This window comes from Danio aesculapii, chromosome 23 (assembly GCF_903798145.1).
Source record: "Danio aesculapii chromosome 23, fDanAes4.1, whole genome shotgun sequence".
In the NCBI taxonomy this organism is placed as follows: Eukaryota; Metazoa; Chordata; class Actinopteri; order Cypriniformes; family Danionidae; genus Danio; species Danio aesculapii.
Genome location: NC_079457.1, coordinates 36,245,429 through 36,267,798, shown reverse-complemented (window position 1 = coordinate 36,267,798; position 22,370 = coordinate 36,245,429). Strand labels below are relative to the sequence as shown.

The following is a 22,370-nucleotide window of genomic DNA, read 5'->3' as shown; positions in this document are numbered from 1 at the left end:
TGAACCAAGGAAGACTAACAGCACTGCAAGGACAGCATGAGAGACTATGAATGTCATTGTTTGCATATATTTAACATTTTTTTACGAGTGGTAATACTTTGGAACAAGGAAGAGAAATCTAACCTCACAAACTGAACACTATATACAAAGCTGTGCGCTCAGTGACAATCAAGCCCTTGTGCTTCATAAACACACATTAATCTTGTGCTAATGCTACAGAAGGGCAGCATGGTTGCACAATGGGTAGCGCTGTCGCATCACAGCAAGAAGGTCATTGGTTTAAGCCCTCAGTTAACATTTGACACATGAGAATGTATGAACTTACAGTAGCCACTGGGACCAGTGCAAGGTTTCTCTGGACCTCATCGCTGTTCAGACTGAGTCCCATGTAGTCTCCCAGCTCCTCCAGATTGGGGTACAAAGCTGGAGGTAAAAAAAGAGAGAGAAAACATGATGATGATGTTGTTGTTTTTTTTGTTGTTGTTGTTTTTTTTTTTTCAGATGCGACACACAGAGCTTTATGTGTGATGATTAGCCATCAACTTTATGTAAAGTACATCAAAAAAATTAAAGTTTATTCACCCTCAATAAACTTGTATCTTGCCTTTTTTTTACTGTTTTTTTGCCTGGTTTACTTTTAATAGTAGGAATAAAACTAATTTGGAAGTCAATGGTAACCAGTTTACAACATTCTTCAAAATACCTTCTTTTGTGTTCGACGAAGAAGAGAAATTCAAATGATTCAAATTGAAACCGGTGAAAGGTGAGTACATGGTGAGAGAATTGGCTAAAGTATCCCTTTTATTTTTTTGATTTTTTGTTTAATTTTTGTTTTAAAATCAGAGGTTTTTCTTTTTAAATCAGAGGGTTTTGTGACAGCATTGAGCAAGTAAAAAAAAGCAGAACAGAAAGGGAAAAAAAAGAAAACTGGAAGGAACAGAAAGTTCAAGTGCCGACACTCAATCGTCCTACAGTCGCTGGTTTTAGATTCTGTCCATGAATGTTTCCATCTAGTAATTATTTCCTGAGTTGAGTCATGGTTACAGTGTTCGCCCCTCTTCCTGCTGCTTTTCATTGCACTAAGATTGAAAAATGTCTGCCTATGGAACGCGCTCCTACACAAAAACACATTAGCAGACTATTATGTTCACATAATCTTACATATAAAAATAAATTCATATCCATAGAAATCCTATTAAAGAGGTAGTTCATCCAAAACTGAAACTTCTGTCGTGATTTATGCACCCCTTTATCCCCATGTTCCAAAACAAAAGGAGATATTGTGAAGAAAGCTGGAAACCTGTAACCATTGACTTCCATAGTATTTGTTTTTCCTATCGTGGAAGGCTATGATTACAAGTTGTCAGCTTTCTTCAAAACACCTTCTTACATTTTCTACAGAATAAAGAAACTCATGTAGGTTTTGGAACAAGGGTGTTGAATGTAGACTGAAATAATGGCTGCTGGAAACATTTTTGTTACACTTTATATAAAGGTACGACTCTGACTATTAATAAACAATTAACTATAACTTTTGCCACAAAAAAAAAAAAAATCCTAATTTTCTGCTCATTAAAAGTTTTTAAGGAAGTAGTTGGGTTTAGGTATATGGTAGGATTAGGGATGTAGAACAAAATCATGCAGGATTTGTACTTTATAAGCACTAATAAACAGTCAGTGTCTTAATAATGGGCAGGTAATAAGCCAGTGGTTCCCAAAGTGGGGGTTGTCGCAGGAGAATGTCAAGGGGTCACTTGGTGATTTTCAAAAGTCAAATAAATTTTAACTATTGGAATTCCCATATTTTATCCATTACCCACAGAAGATAAAAATAGTTGTTAATATAGAGCTGCACAATTCTGGCTAAAATGAGAATCGCGATTTTTTTCACGATTCTGTAGATGTAAAATAAAGGTTAATATGAGTAGGCTATTATTATTGTTAATTCTCAAACATGGTAAAAAAAACTACATTAATATAACATGTAGGTCTACTGTTTATTCTCATGCACAAAACTTTGTGTTCGCTAAGAAAGAAAAAAGCTTATCAAATGCTTGTCGTTGTCTAATCATAACTCTATAATGCCATATGATTATTTAAATGATGTGCACACTTTCGGTTTCATTTTCACTGCTAAGTGCGGTTCATCCTTCCCGCGCGGCTCTCAAACAATTACTCTGTTCCACAAACTGAACATTATTTACAACTTTATTACCTGTTATTCACAGCCTATGCAGGTTCTGTTCACTAAAGTAGACTTCATTCAACAGGCGTTCGCCCACCCTCTTTGTGGTAACAGCTCACGTCATGTGTGATTTCGCGGCCGCGAATACATCATTACATGAAGACAGAAAAACGTTGCTGAACAACGTATGTAAAACAATGTAAACTTGTGCGGCCACCTTTTTTTCTCTCCTAAACTTGAAAATATGATTGGCAGAATCTTAGAAATGCTAGATTAAGATCGTCTAGGGGGTCGAATCAAGATCTTTTTTCGATTAATTGTGCAGCTCTAAGTTAATAGTTACATAAAGAACAACAATATGCAAATGAAAAGCCATCAGCCTTTCCATTTTGTTTTTATAGGATTGGTGTGTTTACGTTAGATTAACAACACAGCAATAGTGTCAGATGCAGCAGAATGATTTCACAGCACCAGATTAAACTTTCTGACACCTTTATGGCAATCAAATAACTTAAAAATAAATACAGGCCACAACTGAACATTGAGAATGATCTTTGATTGGCGATCTCCAAAATTAAATCAAGAATATACTTGTGCTGAAAGCATTGGGCCCACCAGTCTCTTTAGCTGAGGTTAATAATAAATTAAACAAATTAATACATGGCTGTAAAAAAATGATATGGATGTTAGACTGTTACACTTTTTTGTGTTGTCAATATGCTTGTGTTTATATAGTCCTATTAATGTGCGTGCAACATTTGTATATTTATAACCCCCTCGAAGGAAAGTGGGTGTCACGAGTCACTGGCATTGTTATTTTGGGGGTCACGGGCTAAAATGTTTGGGAACCCCTGTACTAGATAATAGTGAGAATTTTTACCTATACTAAAGTATTCCCACATTTTTATTTTAAAATAAAAATAAAATATGACCTAGGTTCAGGCTAAACTTTCGCTAGACCACCTGAGACTGTTGGAAAATCTTGGTTTTTCTCTTTTTTTTTTTTAACCTTAATTTTTAAGCATCGTTATGCAATAATCTGGCAGTGTCCTGAGAGGCCTCACTTAGGAGATACAATGATAGCACGAATAGGACGAATCCAAAAAAAAGTAATAGGGAGAGCTGTTGTTGCCCTGTGGTTGAATAGCTCCCAGATCCCCTAAGGCATGTCTTCATTTCCTGTTTGACAATCACACAAAACATTGGCAAGCCTTTGATCTATATAAAAACAGCTCTCGCTCTGCACTCCAGAAATGAAAGGGAGAATGGCATGATAAGGAGTGGGAAGAAAGACAGACGTAAGAGCGTAAGAGGCTTTGAAGGTAGACAGATAGACAGGGCTGCAGGACTCACTTGAGCTTGGCATCCCCTGTGTAGCAGGCTGTGGCTGGTAAGCACCCTGAGTGATGGCTGGAGTGCTGGAGGTGGCATCAGCAAACTGGGATTGTGCCTAGAGGAGCAGATCACACGTTAACATCCACTATAATTCAATAACAGGTCGTTTTAAGGGCCACGATCAGGCTACATATGCAAAAATTCAAGTATATGAAAGTATATCTCTTTCTAGAAATGCACTAAAATTAAAATAGTGGGCTGAGGTCTAAGACAAAATTGTTAGCCTTTCTGTAAAATTTGAATTCTTTTTCAAATATTTCACAAGTGATGTTTAATAGAAGGAGAAATATTTTCATAGTATTTCCTATTATATTATTTCTTGTGGAGAAAGTTTTGATTTATCTTTTAGTTGGGTTGGAAAAAAATTAAGATGTAAAAACTGCTAAGGTCAATATTAATATCCCCTTTGTTGTGTACTGTCACCAAGGTAAAGACAAATAAAGGAGTTATAAGAAATGTGTTGAAAAAAAATATTCTCTCTGTTAAACAGGACTTGCAAAATATTTGAAAAAGAATTAATTTCACAGAACGGCTCTGAAAACCAAACAAATAAAAGAAAAAGAAAAATTTATAATGGCTGTATAATTGACTATATTAATCTTCATTTCATTCAATTCAATATTATAATACACGTCTATAATATAATATACACATTCAATTTTATAATACAATTTGTAACATACATTTCAATTATGTAGTTTGCACTGCACTCTTGTGTTACAAAATTTTGTTACTTGGTGCAATGATCCATTAAATTGCTAATATAAGAAATAGTGATCTGCACTAGGGTTGCACGATATTGGAAAAATCTCACATTGCCATATTTTACTATTCTACAATATACATCGAGATATGACAATTTCACCAGATTAATGGAATTTCTTTCATTTGGAAAAAAAAAACAATTTTAGATTGATTGTGATGATTCTGAGGGGAAGTGCATCTACATAAAATCAATCACATAAATAAATCCACATAAATAAATACGGTAAAGAAAAAAATATAGAATTGAAATAAACAGTGTTTTGTTCTTTTTCGTGTCTAACCATATTCAGGAACAGTAATTGAATAATAAAAATAATTCAATAAATGAAGTTATTAAAGTTACAAAGTGTACAATTTCTTATGCTTGAATTCTTTACCATTACAGTCACAGACCTCAAAAACCCATGTAAATTAAAATTTTGCATATCATTGCATGACCTGCGATGTGGCTATTGTGAATTATCACATTGCGACATCGATGCTGAAACAATATATTGTGCAACCCTAATCTGCACTCATTAAGATATTCTTCTTTTGACGTTTTATTCGACATTACCAAACCTACAGAATCGTTTCACCTCAAAGGCTTCCTCCACACACATCCTAATGAATGAGGATCACCATTTCTTGTAATATTCATACATGAAACAATCAGGCTCTGCATCATTACACGAAAACCAGGAACAATGAGCTCGAAGCTTGTGTAAATACAACAACAAAAAATACTGTATTGTGCAGAATTATTTTAATAAAGAAAAAAAACACAAAAGGCATAACACAGATTTGCAAATTGAAAAGGGCCAATATGGCCTCTCACACAGAGATTCTGGAATATACTTGAATACTGCATTCTGAAATCGTGTGGGTTTTGGTTTATGCACACTGCTATTGACTCTCTGTAGGTCCAAAAATGAGATGTTTTAAAATCTGTATTTGCCCATACCTCACACATGCTTAATAAAATCTCCTTTATTTTATAACAAACATTCTAAATGTTCAATTGGCATACAACTGAAGCCATAATAAAGTTGCTACAGTTGCTAACTGAAAACGAAGTCTGAAACTGAAATACAAACAAACTAAATTTAAAAAAAAAATCTGTTTACAACAGAAACACAACAATACACATAATATGACTAAAAATAAGCTAAAACAAAATTTCATATTTTAATTAAACTATGCTGCTTACCCTCATGACCTTGTCCACTTTAAGGTCTTCTAGCGATGGGTACAACGACATCCTGGAAAACACACACGCACACACACACAGTTGTCACAGCATAAACATGAGGAAAACAATACAGCATCCAGCTATATGTGCTAAAACAGATAAAATCATCATTTTTATATGGAGCCATGGAGTTTGTTTTTCTGCTGTCTAGCAACAACATGACTCCAGTGGGAACTGAAACCTATACTAATGAGACGGGATGGATGAGAGAGTATATTAGCAGCACTCAAAGAAAGAATGATGTTTTGATCAAGTACAAAAAAACAGTGAACTCATCAGGCTGCTCTATCATGACCCACACTTTCAAGAATGTGAATCTCTGGAAATCAAACACACAGACAGACGGTTGTGTCACTGGTCTCTAGGCATTAGCTATGAAGTGGTGTTGCTTTCACATTGAGAAACGATCCGCCTGGGAGTCCATCTGTGTCTTCTGCACAGTCATCCTCGTTGATGTAACAAAAACATGTCGATAATCCTCCAGAAATTATAATGATTCCTACAATAACCCTGGCTGCTCTTTACTTCACACACAGGCGCATTTATGAGTTCAGAGCAGAGCAAGAGGCACATATAAAACCCTGTGCCGGTGCATAATTTCCTAATGAATCATGCAAAGTGCTTGCATTGACAACTCAAGGAAAATAAGTTTTGCATTTAAATAACTTCTGGTTGTTACATCAAACCTAGTTTGAAATTTTCGATCTGTGAATTATTAATAAAACTATGATAAGTGGAACTTAAAGGTCAACATTAGGGTCAAACAATGTTCCATTGTCATTCAGCATAATATATATATAATTTCAATAAAAATAAAACAATGAGTTTACTGTGATGTAAATATAGTACATTTTATTATATTTTATATGACTAAAAACTACCTGGTAAATGGTTAAAATGGAGTGCTTTTGGTGCTATTTTTTATTTTAGAAAAAAATCAAAGATTTAAGATTATAAAAAAAGTTACTTTGACATCATTAAATGATTTTTGTTCTTGATGCCTTTAAAAGTCTTTGTTTGTTTTGTTTTTGTATAGATAAATGTTACACCAATAAAGTTATTTACTAGAGAAAAGGATTATTTTAGAAATCGATTTTTAAAAAATGTCTTCTCATTCTTTCGAAATCGATATGGAGCTTACTTTTTACCAATAGATGGCGCTGTGTGACTTTTTTCAATTCCTTACAATTACCACTTGAACCTAAAATAAGCATAAAGTTAGGAAAAGTTTAAGCGAACAACAAGAGTGTTCATCATAAGCCATTTACATAAAAACCAACTTACATGACTGAATGCACAAGCGATATTCCTTGTGACTGTGTGGTTAAAAACTAGCATAGAGCGAATTCTAAGGACATGATAACCTTAGATAAAAATATTGCGGTTTTATGCATGTCATCCTAAATAATTTAAAGGAATGATTGATTTTTGCTGTCTTCATTGGATTCAAAAACACAGATTTCTTTACAATTTAAAACGGCATCTTTGGATCTTTTCTGCTGGAGATGCTGTTGTCCAAAAAGACATAAATCAAACCGTGGAAGAAAAAAAAAAAAAAAAAAACTTGCATATACTGTGGGAACGGTATAGCAGAAAATTTTGGTGGTTTTAAAACCTTGACTTTTCCAAACCATAGTATACCTTGAAAATGGTTATCAGATCATGCCTAGGGCTGCACAATATAGAAAAAAAAACTGACATTGCAATAATGTTTTTCAGCAATATATATATTGCGATATTAATCTAATAAGATGATTTAAATAACTGTATTAGGAAAGAATTCATAGTTTTACAGTGTGATAACTTCGTAGGGAGTGTGTAGACTGTGTGTTTATTGTAAAGTAAAACTAATCACAAGCATAAATGAATACAGTAGAACAAAAAAAAAAAATCAAATAGACAGTGCTTTTTGGTTTTCTGAACATTTATGAATTTCTGAATTTTGTAATTTCTTGTGCCCAAATAGTTTAAATTAGCTTGAAATCTTACAATCACATGTCTTAAAATACATTTGTTCACTCTAGTAGAGTTAAACTTCGCTATTTTATATTGCTGTTAAACTTTTTCCTTGGTAATTTGAAACAACTTAATATTGCTGATTCTGCGATGTGATCATTGCATATTCATCCATTGCAATTTCGATGCTGAAACAATTTATTGTGCAGCCTAATAGCGATGCATTTTAAAAACGCTGAATCGATTTCTCAAACAAAATTTTCACGCCAGCTCTATCATTCACTGATTTTAGCACTGCTAAAGTACTAAACACGGTAAAGATGTTAGAAAACATTGAGCTTACTGCAGCTTTGACACTGTGAGTGCATATTGGGCATGGGATAATAAGCGTTTAAGGTATACTGTGGTTTAGAAAAGTCAAGGTTTTAAAACTGCCCAAATTTTCTGCTATCCCGTTCTTAAGGTATGTGTACAGTTTTATATGCAGAAAAAATCTCCAAAGATGCCATTTTAAATTTATTTAGCACGACATGTTTACTGTTACAAAATATTTTAAATGTTTATCAAAATAAAATGTATTGTAGTCAAAAAGAAAAAAGTTTTTGTTTTTACCAAGATATTTAAAACAATATAATTTAGAGCAGTAATTACGATATCATGAAACCATGATATTTTTATCCAAGGTTATCATACAGTTAAAATCTTATATCAGCCCTTACCAAGTGCATACAGACTCAAACCAATTGTCATGCAAGAAATGATGATATACTACAATCCATGACATTAAGTGTTGATGACTACTACAAACCAATGACAAATCACTATCACACATTCTCAATTTTTATATGAACTGAACACTATATGAACATTTTCTATGTGGCCTGCTCTATTCAATTCAATCGCCATGATGCAATAAAAAGCAGTTTAATAAGGTCTAAAGTTTATGATTAACAAAACACACAGAGGAAGCGCCTGAGCACCACCTCCACATTTAACTAATAACATCCCACCAGAAATCATCACTCCAAAGCCAAAGCACTGACAACGTTTCATATCCAAACAGAGTGAAACATTAAACACTGCCTGACTGTGCTCTTCATCTCCAAAAGGAAGAGCAATGAGAAGTTAAGTGCTTTGCTGGGAACACACATCCATTACTGGAATGGGAAAGGAAATGGAGCAAAGAGGCAAAGAAGAGAGAGAGAGAGAGAGAGAGAGAGAGAGAGAGAGAGAGAGAGAGAGAGAGAGAGAGAGAGAGAGAGAGAGAGAGAGAGACTCGAGCATACACACACTCACCTAGATCATTATAATTGAATCATTGTAAATATACTGATTATTATTGCTTTTATTACTGTTTTATTATAAAATGTTGATTGTTAAATGTGCAGTTTATTCTAATCTATTATTATTTTTATTGATTTGTATGAATAATATACATATTAAATAATAATATAATATACTGAATAATATGATAAACTGAATAATAATACGATATATTAAATATTAATGTGAAATATTGAATATTATTATGATATATTGTATAATATGATATATTATTAATATTTTATTTAATAATTATATGTTTTTTTTATTAACTACTGCTAATGTACTGTGGGTTTTTTTTATTATACATGTTACTTTTTATGTAAACTTTATAAATGCTTTGGCAATACATTTGTAAAATTTGACAAGAAGAAAGAGAGAGAGAGAGAGAGAGAGAGAGAGAGAGAGAGAGATTGTGTTAGCGCTTCAATGACAGTCATGACTGATTTACTATTTTAGATAGATTTTATTTATTTATTTATTTTATTCAGGTCACTATTATTATTATTTGTTAGTTATTGTTGTTTTTATTATTGAATCCTAAAATGTTGAGCATTGAAATCCACTATCTATCTATTATTATTATTATTAGATTTTAATCATTAATACCATCTCACTTGTTTTCATATGCTCTGTTTAATGTAAAGCTGAAATTTTAGAAGCAGAGAGAGATACGCTTATAAACACGCACACATAAACAGTTACAATGAATCCCAAAATGATGATAGTTAAATATATGGTTTATTATTAGTTTTATCCTAAAATGTCAATTAATAAATATACTGTTAAAGGTGCTGTATGTAAGTTTTTGACTCTTCTGAAGCATAAAAATACCATAATATGTTTGCAAATATTTAAGAAACATACTAAGAGAACATTCTTGTTTATCTGAAAAACAATGCTGAAGTCATACTCTGCTTTGAAAATGTCTGTTACATGCCGAAACTTCTTTGTTTAGGTTTTTTTTTAACCCACCCACTGCCACTTTATCCAATTTTTTTTTTCAGTTTTTCAGCAACCCGTTGCATTGGTGGAAAACCGGATATTTCATTCATTTATTCAGAAAGGCTCTGAAAGCATGCTTTCGTGACTGAAACGTGACAGTAGCAGACTCCAAAATGAGACGAAGATTCAGAGTTCCACATGAGGAGGTTATTAGTTAGCAAATAATATAAATATTATGAATGTAACCCTGTGTCCTAACAATATGCTACGTGACAAGATTTGATAAGCAATTTGGCTGTTTGCACCAGACGAAAGACGACAGTCATTCAGAAGCACAGAACATGCACTCACTCACAAAATGGTAAGTTTTATAAACTAATCAATACATATTAAACCTCCTTAACATTATTAAATGTACATACTGAATCACTGATATGTGTCACAGGTTTAAAGTTCGTTTCAAATGGTTTGGGTTTTTTTTCTATCTATCTGCTGCTGCTTTCAGTAGTATGGCAATTAATGCATGTAAAATGGCATTCAAACTCACATTGTTGCCATTTATCATTCAATACAGCACATGAGATGTACCTGAGATGATCATCGTCATTTTATTCTGTTGTTCAGCTGCAAGAAATAGAAGGTGTTTCTAATATATCAATTCGAGGTGCATTTATTTAGAACACAATTTAAATCAGCCTTCAGGCTCGACCGTCAGACTTGCTCCTGTTGGTCCTCAATCTGGCAACCTGCGCTTGCATTTGTTTTGATCCAGGAATGTAAATCTTAATTTAACCACTGGTGTCAAATTTACATACTGTACCTTTAATTATTGTTTGTGTCAAATTCATACAGTTGAAGTTTTAAATAATTATTATATAAACTGCTTTTATTCTAGCCAAAATAAAAACAAATGAGACTTTCCCTAGAAAAAAAAATAATAATAAATAAATAAATAAATAAATATAAATATAAATATATATATATATATATATATATATATATATATATATATATATATATATATATATATATATATATATATATATATATATATAACTAGATATTTTTCAAGCCACTTCTATACAGCTTAGACTGACATTTAAAGGCTTAACTAGGTTAATTAGCTTAACCAGGCAGGTTAGGGTAATTACAAGTTATTGTATAATGATGGTTTGTTCAGACTACCGAAAAAAATATAGCTTATCGGGGCTAATAATTTTGACCTTAAAATGGTTATTAAAAAATTAAAAACTGCTTTTATTCTAGCCGAAATAAAACAATTAAGACATTCTCCAGAAGAAATAAATATTACCAGACATGCTGTGAAAATTTTCTTGCTCTGTTAAACATAAGGGAAGTATTTGGGAAGTATTTAAAAAAAGAAAAAAAAATTCAAAGGGGGCTAATAATTCTGACTTTAACTGTATGTGTGTATGTATGTATGTATGTATGTATGTGTGTATGTATGTATGTGTGTATGTATGTATGTGTGTATGTGTGTATGTGTGTATGTGTGTATGTGTGTATGTGTGTATGTATGTATGTATGTATGTATGTATGTATGTATGTATGTATGTATGTATGTATGTATGTATATATATATATATATATATATATATATATATATATATATATGTATGTATATATATATATATATATATATATATAGGAAATTTTCACAGTATTGTTTTCAGACAATCAGTTATTACAAATTAATTATTAAAACTATTAGGTTTAGAAATGTGTTGAAACAGAAATTGTGGGGGGGGGGAATACATGGCGCTAATAATTCTGACTTCAACTGTATGTAACTTTTTTCATGCCAATAAACTAAGTTTGAATTGAACTGAATTGAAAGAGAGAAAGAGAGAGAGAGAAAGCGAGAAGTAGAGAGATAATGGAAAAGAAAAAAAAATAAAACTGCTTAAACAGACAAAAGACAAGAATGAATGGAAATTATGAGAGAGATATCTGTAACTTACTAGAGGAAAGGCCAAGAAGAGATAATGGCAGCATGTGACTGATGGATGCTGACATTAGTCACAACCATATGACAAAGATCACATGATGTATTGTGTATTCGGGCCAACAATACACTGGCTGTACATCGTCAGCTTACTGTATACGTCACACCAGCAGAAACAAACCAGGAAATGACAGAAAACCAGCTCAACACAAACACAGCATGAAACCCTAAACCTTGAATTAAGTGTTACCACAACACCATCACAGACAACAACACATCTACCACAACACATCTATACAGACTGCCCTACAGGGTTAGGTGTAAAGATAAAAAGTCTAAGCAAATATAATATACTCATTCTTAAGAAAGAAACTTTAAGTTACTTCAAAGAAACTTCAAGTATTCAGCGAAATAAATAATGTAGGATGACATGATTAAATGTTGGGAAAATGACAAACTAAACAGACATCTTGCATTGTCAATTATGAGATATGAACAAAACAAAAAGGTGAATAGGAACTATTTAATAGACCGAGAGTGACTGAAGCACTACCAGTGACTGAAACTGAACAAACAAACAGTGTGTACAAATGGAGACTTATTCAAGTCTCATAAGACCAGTTCACACCAAAATCAAGAGCTATAAAGATAACAATAAATATAATAAATCCTTTTTTTTAACTGTAATGGCATAGAGTGAATATTAGAATATATAAATATATATATTTTCCCCCAACTGAACAAAAATAAAAACATTGACAAGTAGACCACAATTTCACCCTTGTTCCAAATACGAGTATTATAATGCTTGCCAATTAAATTTTCACTGTCACTTCCTGAGCTAGATTGTGACTCCTTCTTGGGGTCAACCAAGGATTTTTATCCAACAGACTTTGGTTTAAAAGGGCCAAGAGGGCTTAAGTGTAATCTTAACCAAAGACAAAGTTAGGGATGCCATTCATTTTCCATGTTTGCAAATCAATCTACTAACAACAGCATTTAAGACAATTTTCAGTTCAAAACCCTCTTTCAGAAATCAGAGAGTCTGAAATTAAGGCTGCACAATACTGGAAAAAGATGTAATGCTGTTGAGCGTTGTGTTAACGATATTTCTTTTAATGATCAGTGCATGATAGATATTTTAAACTTTAAAAACACTATTTTACCAGCAATTTTTAAAAATTATTTATGTAATGATCATTTTAAAATAAACACTTAATAGATATTTTTTCTGAGTCAAGATGCAAACATTTAGACTTCAAAATACTACAAATTACTGAAAACCTTGGCAGAAATTTGGATTCTTGTTGACTGCTGACCTTTTCCTCTCTTGTCTCCTGGCATTATTATTAATTTTCAGCTCTATGTTCACCTAACATTACCTACTTAAAAGGTGTGGATAAACTTAGTAAAGACCCCATCTGATTGGTCAGATTTGGATAAACAACCAATGTATGTAGAACACAAATGCGTTTCACATAAATTTAATTTTAATGACCTTCTCTGCGATATGGATATTGCATATACTGTTATCACAATAACACAATTTTTTGTTATATTGAGCAACCCTATCTGAAATGACTAACCTCTAAACTAAAAGAACTAAAAAAGTGGTAATGTACATTGTACTGTGTTCATAAATAACTGAGAGCAGGTGGGAATCATTAAGTCTGCTCTCTTTATGTGAAATATTGATAAATACCAGGTTGACTGAGCAGCAACTTTAAAATTATAATTTTTTAAAATCATAGGTCATATCAACTCATTCCCTTTTACACCTGGGGCCTCATGTACAAAGACTTGCGTTGAATTCATACTAAAACATTGCGTACGGACAAAGCTGTAAATGTGCGTATGCAGTAAAAAATTCAGATGTATGAAACACTGCATACGCTGAATCCCACACGTATTTTTTTGTACATCCAAATTAGCGGTCTGAAGATCGCACTGTGAGTGAATTAAAAAAAAGAAATGGTGCGATGTAAAGGTGCAGGTTAAGAGGAGAACAGCAGCGCACTGTCAAAGTGTGGACCAAACAGGCAGAGGAACAGGGGATGCTGAACTAACACCCTTTGAGGAGAAAGTTGCCTCAATTGTGGGCGACACACAATTTTAGAGTCGATTTGAATATTTTATTTCAAATAGTGTCAGAGTTTAATTGACTTCTACAATTTTTACATTAAAAGATATTTTCAAAATATAATAAAATAAATAAAGTGCTAATTACAAAAACAGAGTCTTGTGCAATAAGCAGAATGTTTTTCTCAACATTTTGGTACTGGTTTTATTGTATAATTTCATATGGTTGAATTGTTTAATTAATTCGTATGGTTAATTTTTTTATTATTGAGATATTAAGCCTTGTGCAACATAAAGGGTAAATATTTATGCCTATCTGACCTATTTTTTGCTCAAACTATAACAGGAGCAAAGAATTTAATTGGTTTGAAATCGAATGTCTAGTGAATGTCAAACGTCAAACTAACTTTACCGCAGTTCAACTGTATGGTATGGTAACCTTACATACCTGCTAGACATGCAGATGATCTGTCCCATACAGCTGGCATTGCATGGCTCAAAGATACTTTGTAGTGTGCAATTTAACATAATTGCCTTTAGGAGTCGCCAATGGAAATAAAACAAACACACACAAGAAATGCACGTACGCCAGACATGAAGTTGGCGTGGACCAACGCACATTCTCACGTTAATTTCCTCGTTAGTAAATCCAAATGTGAGTGTAAAATCTGGCGCACGCAAAGTTTTTGTGCGTACGCAGCGTTGATACATGAGGCCCCTGGTGTGTTAATAAATCTCCAACCATTTATTCTGATTCTTTGAGGCGATGTTGTTTGTATTGTAATCATTTTACTTATCTAATAAATTGAGCTTGCATAAATTTACATATGAGCATGAAAGGAAACAATGGACAATTCATCAAACTTTAAAGATATTGCGCACAAAGTGTTAGACAACAAAACTACAGTATGCAATTCTAATAAACAGAAAATTAGTATAAGTGTATATTAGTATACAAGCATATGGATGGAATTTTTTTTTAATTATTGTTTTTAAGTTATGTTTAGCTGCTTTACCAAAACAAATTGTTAACTTTGCTGAAATAGTCCGCTTGATCAGCAACAGGAAAAAACGGGTAGCCAGAAAACAGACATGTGGCCAATCCTGAGTGCCAAAGTCACTGCACACATTTTCCAACCATGCTGAGAATTCTGGTGCAAGTGCCATGTCATGTGGAAATACCACTGTAACCCTTCCTTACCACTCTTTAATCCATTTGGTCCAAAGGTCAAAGAAGGGCTTATAAAGTTATTGTTCTTAGCATGAACAGGCCCTAAAGCATGTAGCAGGCACATACTGGCTTTCCAACCAGATTAAAGGCACAGGAGCTCCTTATTCCATGATGGCAGATTCAAAGCTCTGCATGCTCCTACACATCGCCATATCACACAAATCTGCGAAACATTCTCAGACAGACATGGTCACGAAAAGACAACTCTCGCCCACAAGCTCATGAATAAACTCCCACACTACTGCACACAGAAAAGCTCACGCAAACCAACACATTCGCCCGCCTCATCCCATCATTCTCAGTCTGTGAAAGCAAATGCATGCGCTCAAATATCCGCTCTGACGATTCAACCAAAACCACAATGACGCCAGAAACGGGCACTAAATACATCCAAGAGGCTCCACAAACACTGTCTCTCATCCCCAAAAAATGTCACCAAAGGGCCATTACTTCCTGTCAAGAGCACTCCACTAAAGTAGAGATGTCTCCAAATAGTGGACTGATGGAGTAATTTTCTTGCAGACATGTGTGCTTTTATTGTTGGGAGCTTAATCTAGTTCAGCTACTCGCAAGAAATGAAGTGAATCCACTGGACATAAAGTGGGCCATAAATCAAGTAGGCATAGACTGGGAATCTCATCATTCAGGCTGGAAGTCATCTGAGGTCAACACCTGTTATCGGTGCTTTATTCATTGAAGTTGTAGTGAAACGAAACTTAATTCTGAATTAAAATGTGATTTGATGAAACTAATTATGAAAAACAAAAATACATATGGCATAACTTAGTTCTAGTTTTGGCACTTGCTGCGTGAACACAAAGGAATGGCAACTAAATTGATGGTACTGCACCCAAACAAAAAATCTACTGAAAGCTTGTCTTTTAACCCCAAACTTGTTGGGGCTTATGACTTTGACTAAAATATGTGTAAAAATATCCATTTCATAACAAATTTGAAAGCAGTGTCGTTGTGTATTTTTTTAAACAAACTTTTAAACACGTTTTTTTTTACTTTCATACAGCTATTTTCATTTTTAAAAAGAGATCAAATATTCAGGATTTACAATTGTACTGCTTAAAATTTCATTCACGGGCGCTATGCTCCAAAAGTAATAAAAAGACAAAACCTAATTATTAAACGTAATTTAATACAATAAAAGCATCTAAATATACAAAACATAAATTGTTGACTAAAATATGCCATAATTTTACCATAAAAAAGTCCAAAAAAAAAAAAATAAAGCCTCTTTGCATGAATCATTTACTTTCATGTCGACTTCAAAGAAAAACTGAAAGATTTGCTTCCTGTTAAAATAAATATAAGCAAAAATACAAAATTACATAATTTTTATTCATGTTTTAGACACCAATCGGTCCATTGTGAAACCAAAACAGCAGAGTATGAACAAAACTAAATAAACTTTAAAAAAAAAAAAAGTTCAGACATCATTTCCTAAACATTGATTACTTGCACACTTTTATACTCAACTTTTTTTTTTACTTTTCTACAGCAATTTTTTATTTTTAAAAAGATCAAATATTCAGGATTTTCAATTTTATTGCTTAAAATTTCATTCACGGGCCATTCACGGAAAAAAAAAACTAATTATTTAATGTAATTTAATACCATAAAGCTATCTAAATATACAAATCATAAATTGTTGACTAAAATATGACAATTTTACCAAAAAAGTGCAAAAAAAAGAAATAAAGCCTCTCTGCATGAATCATGTACTTTTAAAGAAAAACTGAAAGATTTGCTAACTGTTAAAATAAAATTATAGAAGCAAAAATACTAAAATGAAATAATTTATTCATATTTTAGACACCAATAGTTCCAATACAAAACCAAAACAGCAAAGTAAAACAAAACTAAATAAACAAAAAAGTTCAGACATAATTTCCTAAACATTGATAACTTGCAAACTTGTATACTTATCTTTTTTTTACGTTCACACAGCAATAATAATCAAATAATAAGAATACGAATCAAATAATCAGGATTTACAATTTTATTGCAAAAATTTCCTTTACATGTCTCTGCTCTAAAAGTGGTAAAAAAAATTTAAAAAAACTATTTATTTAATGCAATTTAATACCATAAAATTATCTAAATATACAAAAATATATATAAAAGGTTAACTGAAATCTGACAATTTCCCCAAAAAACGTCCAAAAAAGAAATAAAGCCACTTTGCATGAATCATTTACTTTCATGTCGACTTCAAAGAAAAACTGAAAGATTTGGTAACTGTTAAAATAAAATAATATAAACAAAAATACTAAATTAAATAATTTTTACTCATCATAATATTAAGTTTTTAATATCTAATACAAAACCAAAACAGCAGAGTATAAACAAAACTAAATAATCGAAAAAAAAATTGTGTCATTCTCTCTACATATTAGCATAAGCCTGAATAACTCCAACATTATGGAAAGTTTCACACAAATCTAATGCAAGATCATCCAAAAGCTTGAGTTCAGACATCATTTTCTACACATGGATTACTTTACTTACAATTGCAGAACAAATCTACAAAGCAAACTGAAGTTGGGGACAAAGCCAGTGGATAACTGTCCGGCTGAGTGGGTGAGGGGCCTTTGGTATGGGGAGAAATGGGCAAAGCTCATTTCCAGGCAGACTGGATGAGTGCTGAGCATAATAAACGTTTCTCCCATGGCAACAGTCTGTAACTCTATTGACCGAGTCCCGCAAAGGATCCATGCGGAAATATCCAATCCACAGCTTTTGGGAAAATGTAATTTCACAATGATGTGTTTATTAGCATTATAAATCCGTTCTTTCACAAAACCTACTCGTGACAAACTATGATGTAACGTTAGATTATTCCAATGGACTGTTGTCATCTTGTGGGAAAATCCCTTCATCCATAAAACTAAGTGAAAACTAGGTCGTAAGGCTTTACATGTTGGTCACAATCACTTATTATTAACATTTTGTCATTATGTTTGCTTTCTGCCATTCGGTCATTAATAATTCAGTTTTTTCCACTACGTATTTGTAGACTAAACATACAGGTGGAACCGAAAATAAATCTTGTTTCTCGAGAAACAAACAGGACGTGGTTTCACATTACAATGACGCATAATAGGGTTAATAACATCGATCTAATTAGCCATGCGCGAGATCATCAGAAAAATATGACTAAATGTTATGTGGCATTTATCTACGTATAACATAACATGTGATTCAGTGACTAATGATGTATGTAAATATGACATGAGCATGTAGACCGACTAATCGTTCATTTAAAGAGAAAGTCAAACATGTGTTTTAGCTTTCTCTATATATCTAACGTTATATGAATTAAAACCTAGGCATACACGATTATTTATTTGTAAATATATTCTGCATTAAAATTCCCAAACCATAAACAACTGCGATAAAATCAACTGCCAGCGATTTTAAAACATTAACCAAGGTATCATCTTTCTTGTCACCGTAAAGTGAGCAGAATTAAAGCATTTTGACCTTTTTGTGTTGTGTTTAGCTCTCGAGCTAGTCACGGTAACTCCGTTAGCAACCGCATAATGCTGCTAATGTCACGAATAAAGTTACATTTCCCTTTCCTTAAATTATGACCACGTGATGTGTAACAAAAATAGCATCTAAATAAAATAAACAAAATATAACTGAATGGCGAGTTCGGTGAAGTAAGCACAGGCATGTCTTTGTTCTTCGTGTGTGTGTGTGTGCGAGAGTGTGTGTGTCTGTAAGTGTTAGCAAGCAGCCTGGTTAAGTTTAGCTTCGGTTAGCCACATACCTGACCGTATAAAATAAAATCACTCACGACTAGAAGTAAAATAACAACATTCATTTTAAAGATCAACGCGTCTTACCTTTCTGCTTTTAAACAAGCGACTTCTGAAGAAATTGGTTTAATGTGATGGGAAGGAATGTAAACAAGCCGAGCACAGTAAACGGGACCCTCTTCCTCTTTAGGTTGGAGCAGAAGTGAACACTGCGAAGGGGAGGTGATCGAGAGTAAAGTACGTGACTGAGTTTCTGTGGTTTAGTTTACTTCCTGCAATCAGCCTGTTTTGTGACGTTATTGATCTAGAAGGTAGGGCTGAAGCTTCTATTTATATATTTATTACTCAATAACTTTAGCTCAGCCACCCTCGCTGCCAAAAACTTCCATGGTAACAGTTACTCCAGTTATTGTTAATAGTTTACCATGAACACATACTGTAAAAAAAATTATTCTTGAAAGCATTGGTGGCCTAGCAATGTATCAGTTTTTCCAATATTTTTTAACTGCTGCATCATAACCTGAAATACTTTATTTATTAGAAAATAAAGAAATTTATAAATTTATTACCTTACTATTAAAAAATCCAAGTAATTAAGTTGACACAACTACTTTTGAGGGTGGCGCAGTAGGTAGTGCTGTCGCCTCACAGCAAGAAGGTTGCTGGTTTGAGCCACGGCTGGGTCAGTTGGCGTTTCTGTGTGGAGTTTGCATGTTCTCCCTGCATTCTCGTGGGTTTCCTCCGGGTGCTCCGGCTTCCCCCACAGTCCAAAGACATGCGGTACATGTGAATTGGGTAAGCTAAATTGTCCATAGTGCATGAGTGTGAATGAGTGTGTATGGATGTTTCCCAGAGATGGGTTGCGGCTGGAAGGGCATCCGCTGTGTAAAACATGTGCTGGATAAGTAGGCGGTTCATTCCGCTGTGGCGACCCCAGAATAATAAAGGGACTAAGCCGAAAAGAAAATGAATGAATGAACTACTTTTGAAAGTGTATAATGCTCTTTGGTTTGTACCGATTGGTAAACAAAGGTTTACCTGCTTGCATAATTTTGTTCAAGCAAAACAAGAGAATGTCAAATAATCATGAGTAAACCCAACTTTAAGTTAACCATTATTTCAACTCATAAACAGATTACATGTTAATTAATGTTTAATTAAATACATTTTTTGCAACATAAACTTGAGTTTAAAGTCATAACAATAATTTTTGTAGAAATAAATTCCAGTGAATATATAGTACCCATAGAATAAATTAAAGTTTGCATATCAATTAAAAACTAATTATAAAGTGAGGACAAATATATTCTTAATCATAAGAATCATAAATCATAAAGGTATCATATTTAAATGTTGTTGCATTTTCAGTGACATGGTTTTTTTTACCAGCATAGTTTCTCAGTACATAGATACCAATACACCCAGATAATTATAATTACATCATTTAAATTGATTTAGCCTCCAGTGTTCAAATTCAGAAGAAAGTGATTATTTCTTTCACAGAACAAACCTGAAGAATTTGTGCCAAAATATTTATTTGTAAAATAGTTTTGAATCCTTGTCAACAAAATGAAAGGGGTGGTCCACTACGATATTATATTTAAATGATTAGTTGATGTGTGATATAGCTGTGTAAACATAAACAACATCTCTGAGAGTAATATGCTCAAAGTTCAATGCAAAGATAGACTGGCTTTTACAGAGTTAGCTTAGCAAAGCCTACAGCGAACATAGTTTGGGGACTACAAAAAGAATACATCCGGGCTAGTGAGATCACAAACGCTTCAGGGTACGTGCATTCACCATGTGCGCAGCAAAGGGGTGTGGCCAGAGGCGCTATAATATTATCCGCTTGTTGAGTGTGATGTCACGCAAAGCCGGTCCAAGCGCTCTATCAAGCTACATGGGGTAATAATAAAAGGTTTACAAAGCGATGTAATACTTTCTAAAATCACGATCACAACATATATATCCATGCCTAATATCCAATGGCCAGAAAGTGATTCATTTTTTATAAATCGGTAAAATTTTGGTATTTGTGATGAGTGGCGCAGGAAGAGACTGTTGTGTACATGATTTTATATAAAATTCACTTTAAAATGTGATATGACTAAAAATTGACCATAAACGAACATTTTCTCAATTCAAATGAGTAGTGGCTTGGACCCGGACATAGTATTCCTTAGATTTTGACTCAACAAGCGGATAGCAGAGAAAGCTAAAATGCCGTCCAAATGCTGCTATTTTCACAAAGCTCGTTCTGTTTCTGTATTTGGGCTTCCAAAGAACACGACACAAAGAGAGAAGAGCTAACAATTTAATTTTAATTATCTTCCAGAGAATTATAGAAATACTTTGACAAAGGAGAGCTTCCAGAATCTCTCCTAGTTCAGTGCTGGATTCAATTAAAAGCTCCTCAAAGAAGGAGCCGCTCCAACCATAATAGACGAAGCTGTGGATTGTGAGCCACAACCTGTGAGTATTTTTATTAATACTGATCTATTAAATTTATCTATTGCATGCATAGTGTCTAGCGTTAAAGGTATGTTGTAGCGAGGGCATAAACAAGGATGTAAACAATGGGAAATGCTGTTTGGCACCGTTAACAATTTAGCTACAATTTCATATTTATTAGTCAAACTCCTCTAAGCACCCACAATCTTCAGCAGCACTGCAATGTTTCTCTATGCAGCCACTTTCCCTGCATTCTACATCTCAAATAACTAACTCACAAAAGAACTTACACATGCTTATAACCTGAAAATATATGAAAGACACTTGTCTGATTTTATTTTATAGAGCAGGCATGAGGTTCAGCGATGTCCTTTGTCTCATTTTCTGTCTATTTCAGGCTCAAACTGATACAGCTAACATCTACTCTGACTGACAGTATTTACACAGCGCAAAAGCGTTTGCTTGTAGAGGCATGACGCTTTTAATGGTTACATAGAGACGATCCGCAAATCACAGTACATTATGTTAGCTGACTAATCAGAGCCTCTTGAGGGTGGGTCTTTCAGAGGAACTAGGAAATATGACAGTCGTTTTCATGTTTGCTGAGTAGCTGTATATAATCAAAGTAAGATATATGAAAAAAATATGTGATTTTTTTTTACACACATTGCATCTTATAAACACAACCAAGTCAAAAATTAGACTCTGGACCACCCCTTTAAAGCCTGCTAAGAAAAGATTATCTGAAATTTTGCTTAAAAGGCACTGGGATGAAATGATGGAGTTTCAAGATTAAATGGGGACAATTTTGTCCTGAAAGTCATGAGAGGAACTATTCTGTATTTCATATAGTGTAACAGAGATATAACGTATCAAAGGAAATATAGGTGAAATATTTAATGTTAAATACAAATGCATAGTTTTGCCAAGCTTTGCATTAGCACAGCCAAAATAAGCACAAAAAATAAATACTTCGAAAAAGAATGATGAAAATATCCACAAGTATGATGCACATGCGTTAATATTGCGAAAAATAAAAACAATTCTGAAATAACACAACATTT

General features: G+C 33.3%; 1 protein-coding gene across 1 annotated transcript in view; it reads right to left on the bottom strand.

Moving 5' to 3' along the window:
- Positions 1 to 19,098, bottom strand: part of sdcbp2 (syndecan binding protein (syntenin) 2) — a 27,163-nt gene extending 8,065 nt beyond the window's left edge. Inside the window, exons 1-4 of the mRNA XM_056448920.1 lie at positions 18,940 to 19,098; positions 5,535 to 5,586; positions 3,539 to 3,635; positions 326 to 423 (exon numbers count right to left, since the gene is read on the bottom strand). Of these exons, the coding sequence (XP_056304895.1) occupies positions 326 to 423; positions 3,539 to 3,635; positions 5,535 to 5,585 (246 nt within the window). The 5' untranslated portion in view covers position 5,586; positions 18,940 to 19,098. The remainder of the gene's footprint in view (positions 1 to 325; positions 424 to 3,538; positions 3,636 to 5,534; positions 5,587 to 18,939) is intronic.
- Between the last annotated feature and the right edge of the window lie 3,272 nt (positions 19,099 to 22,370).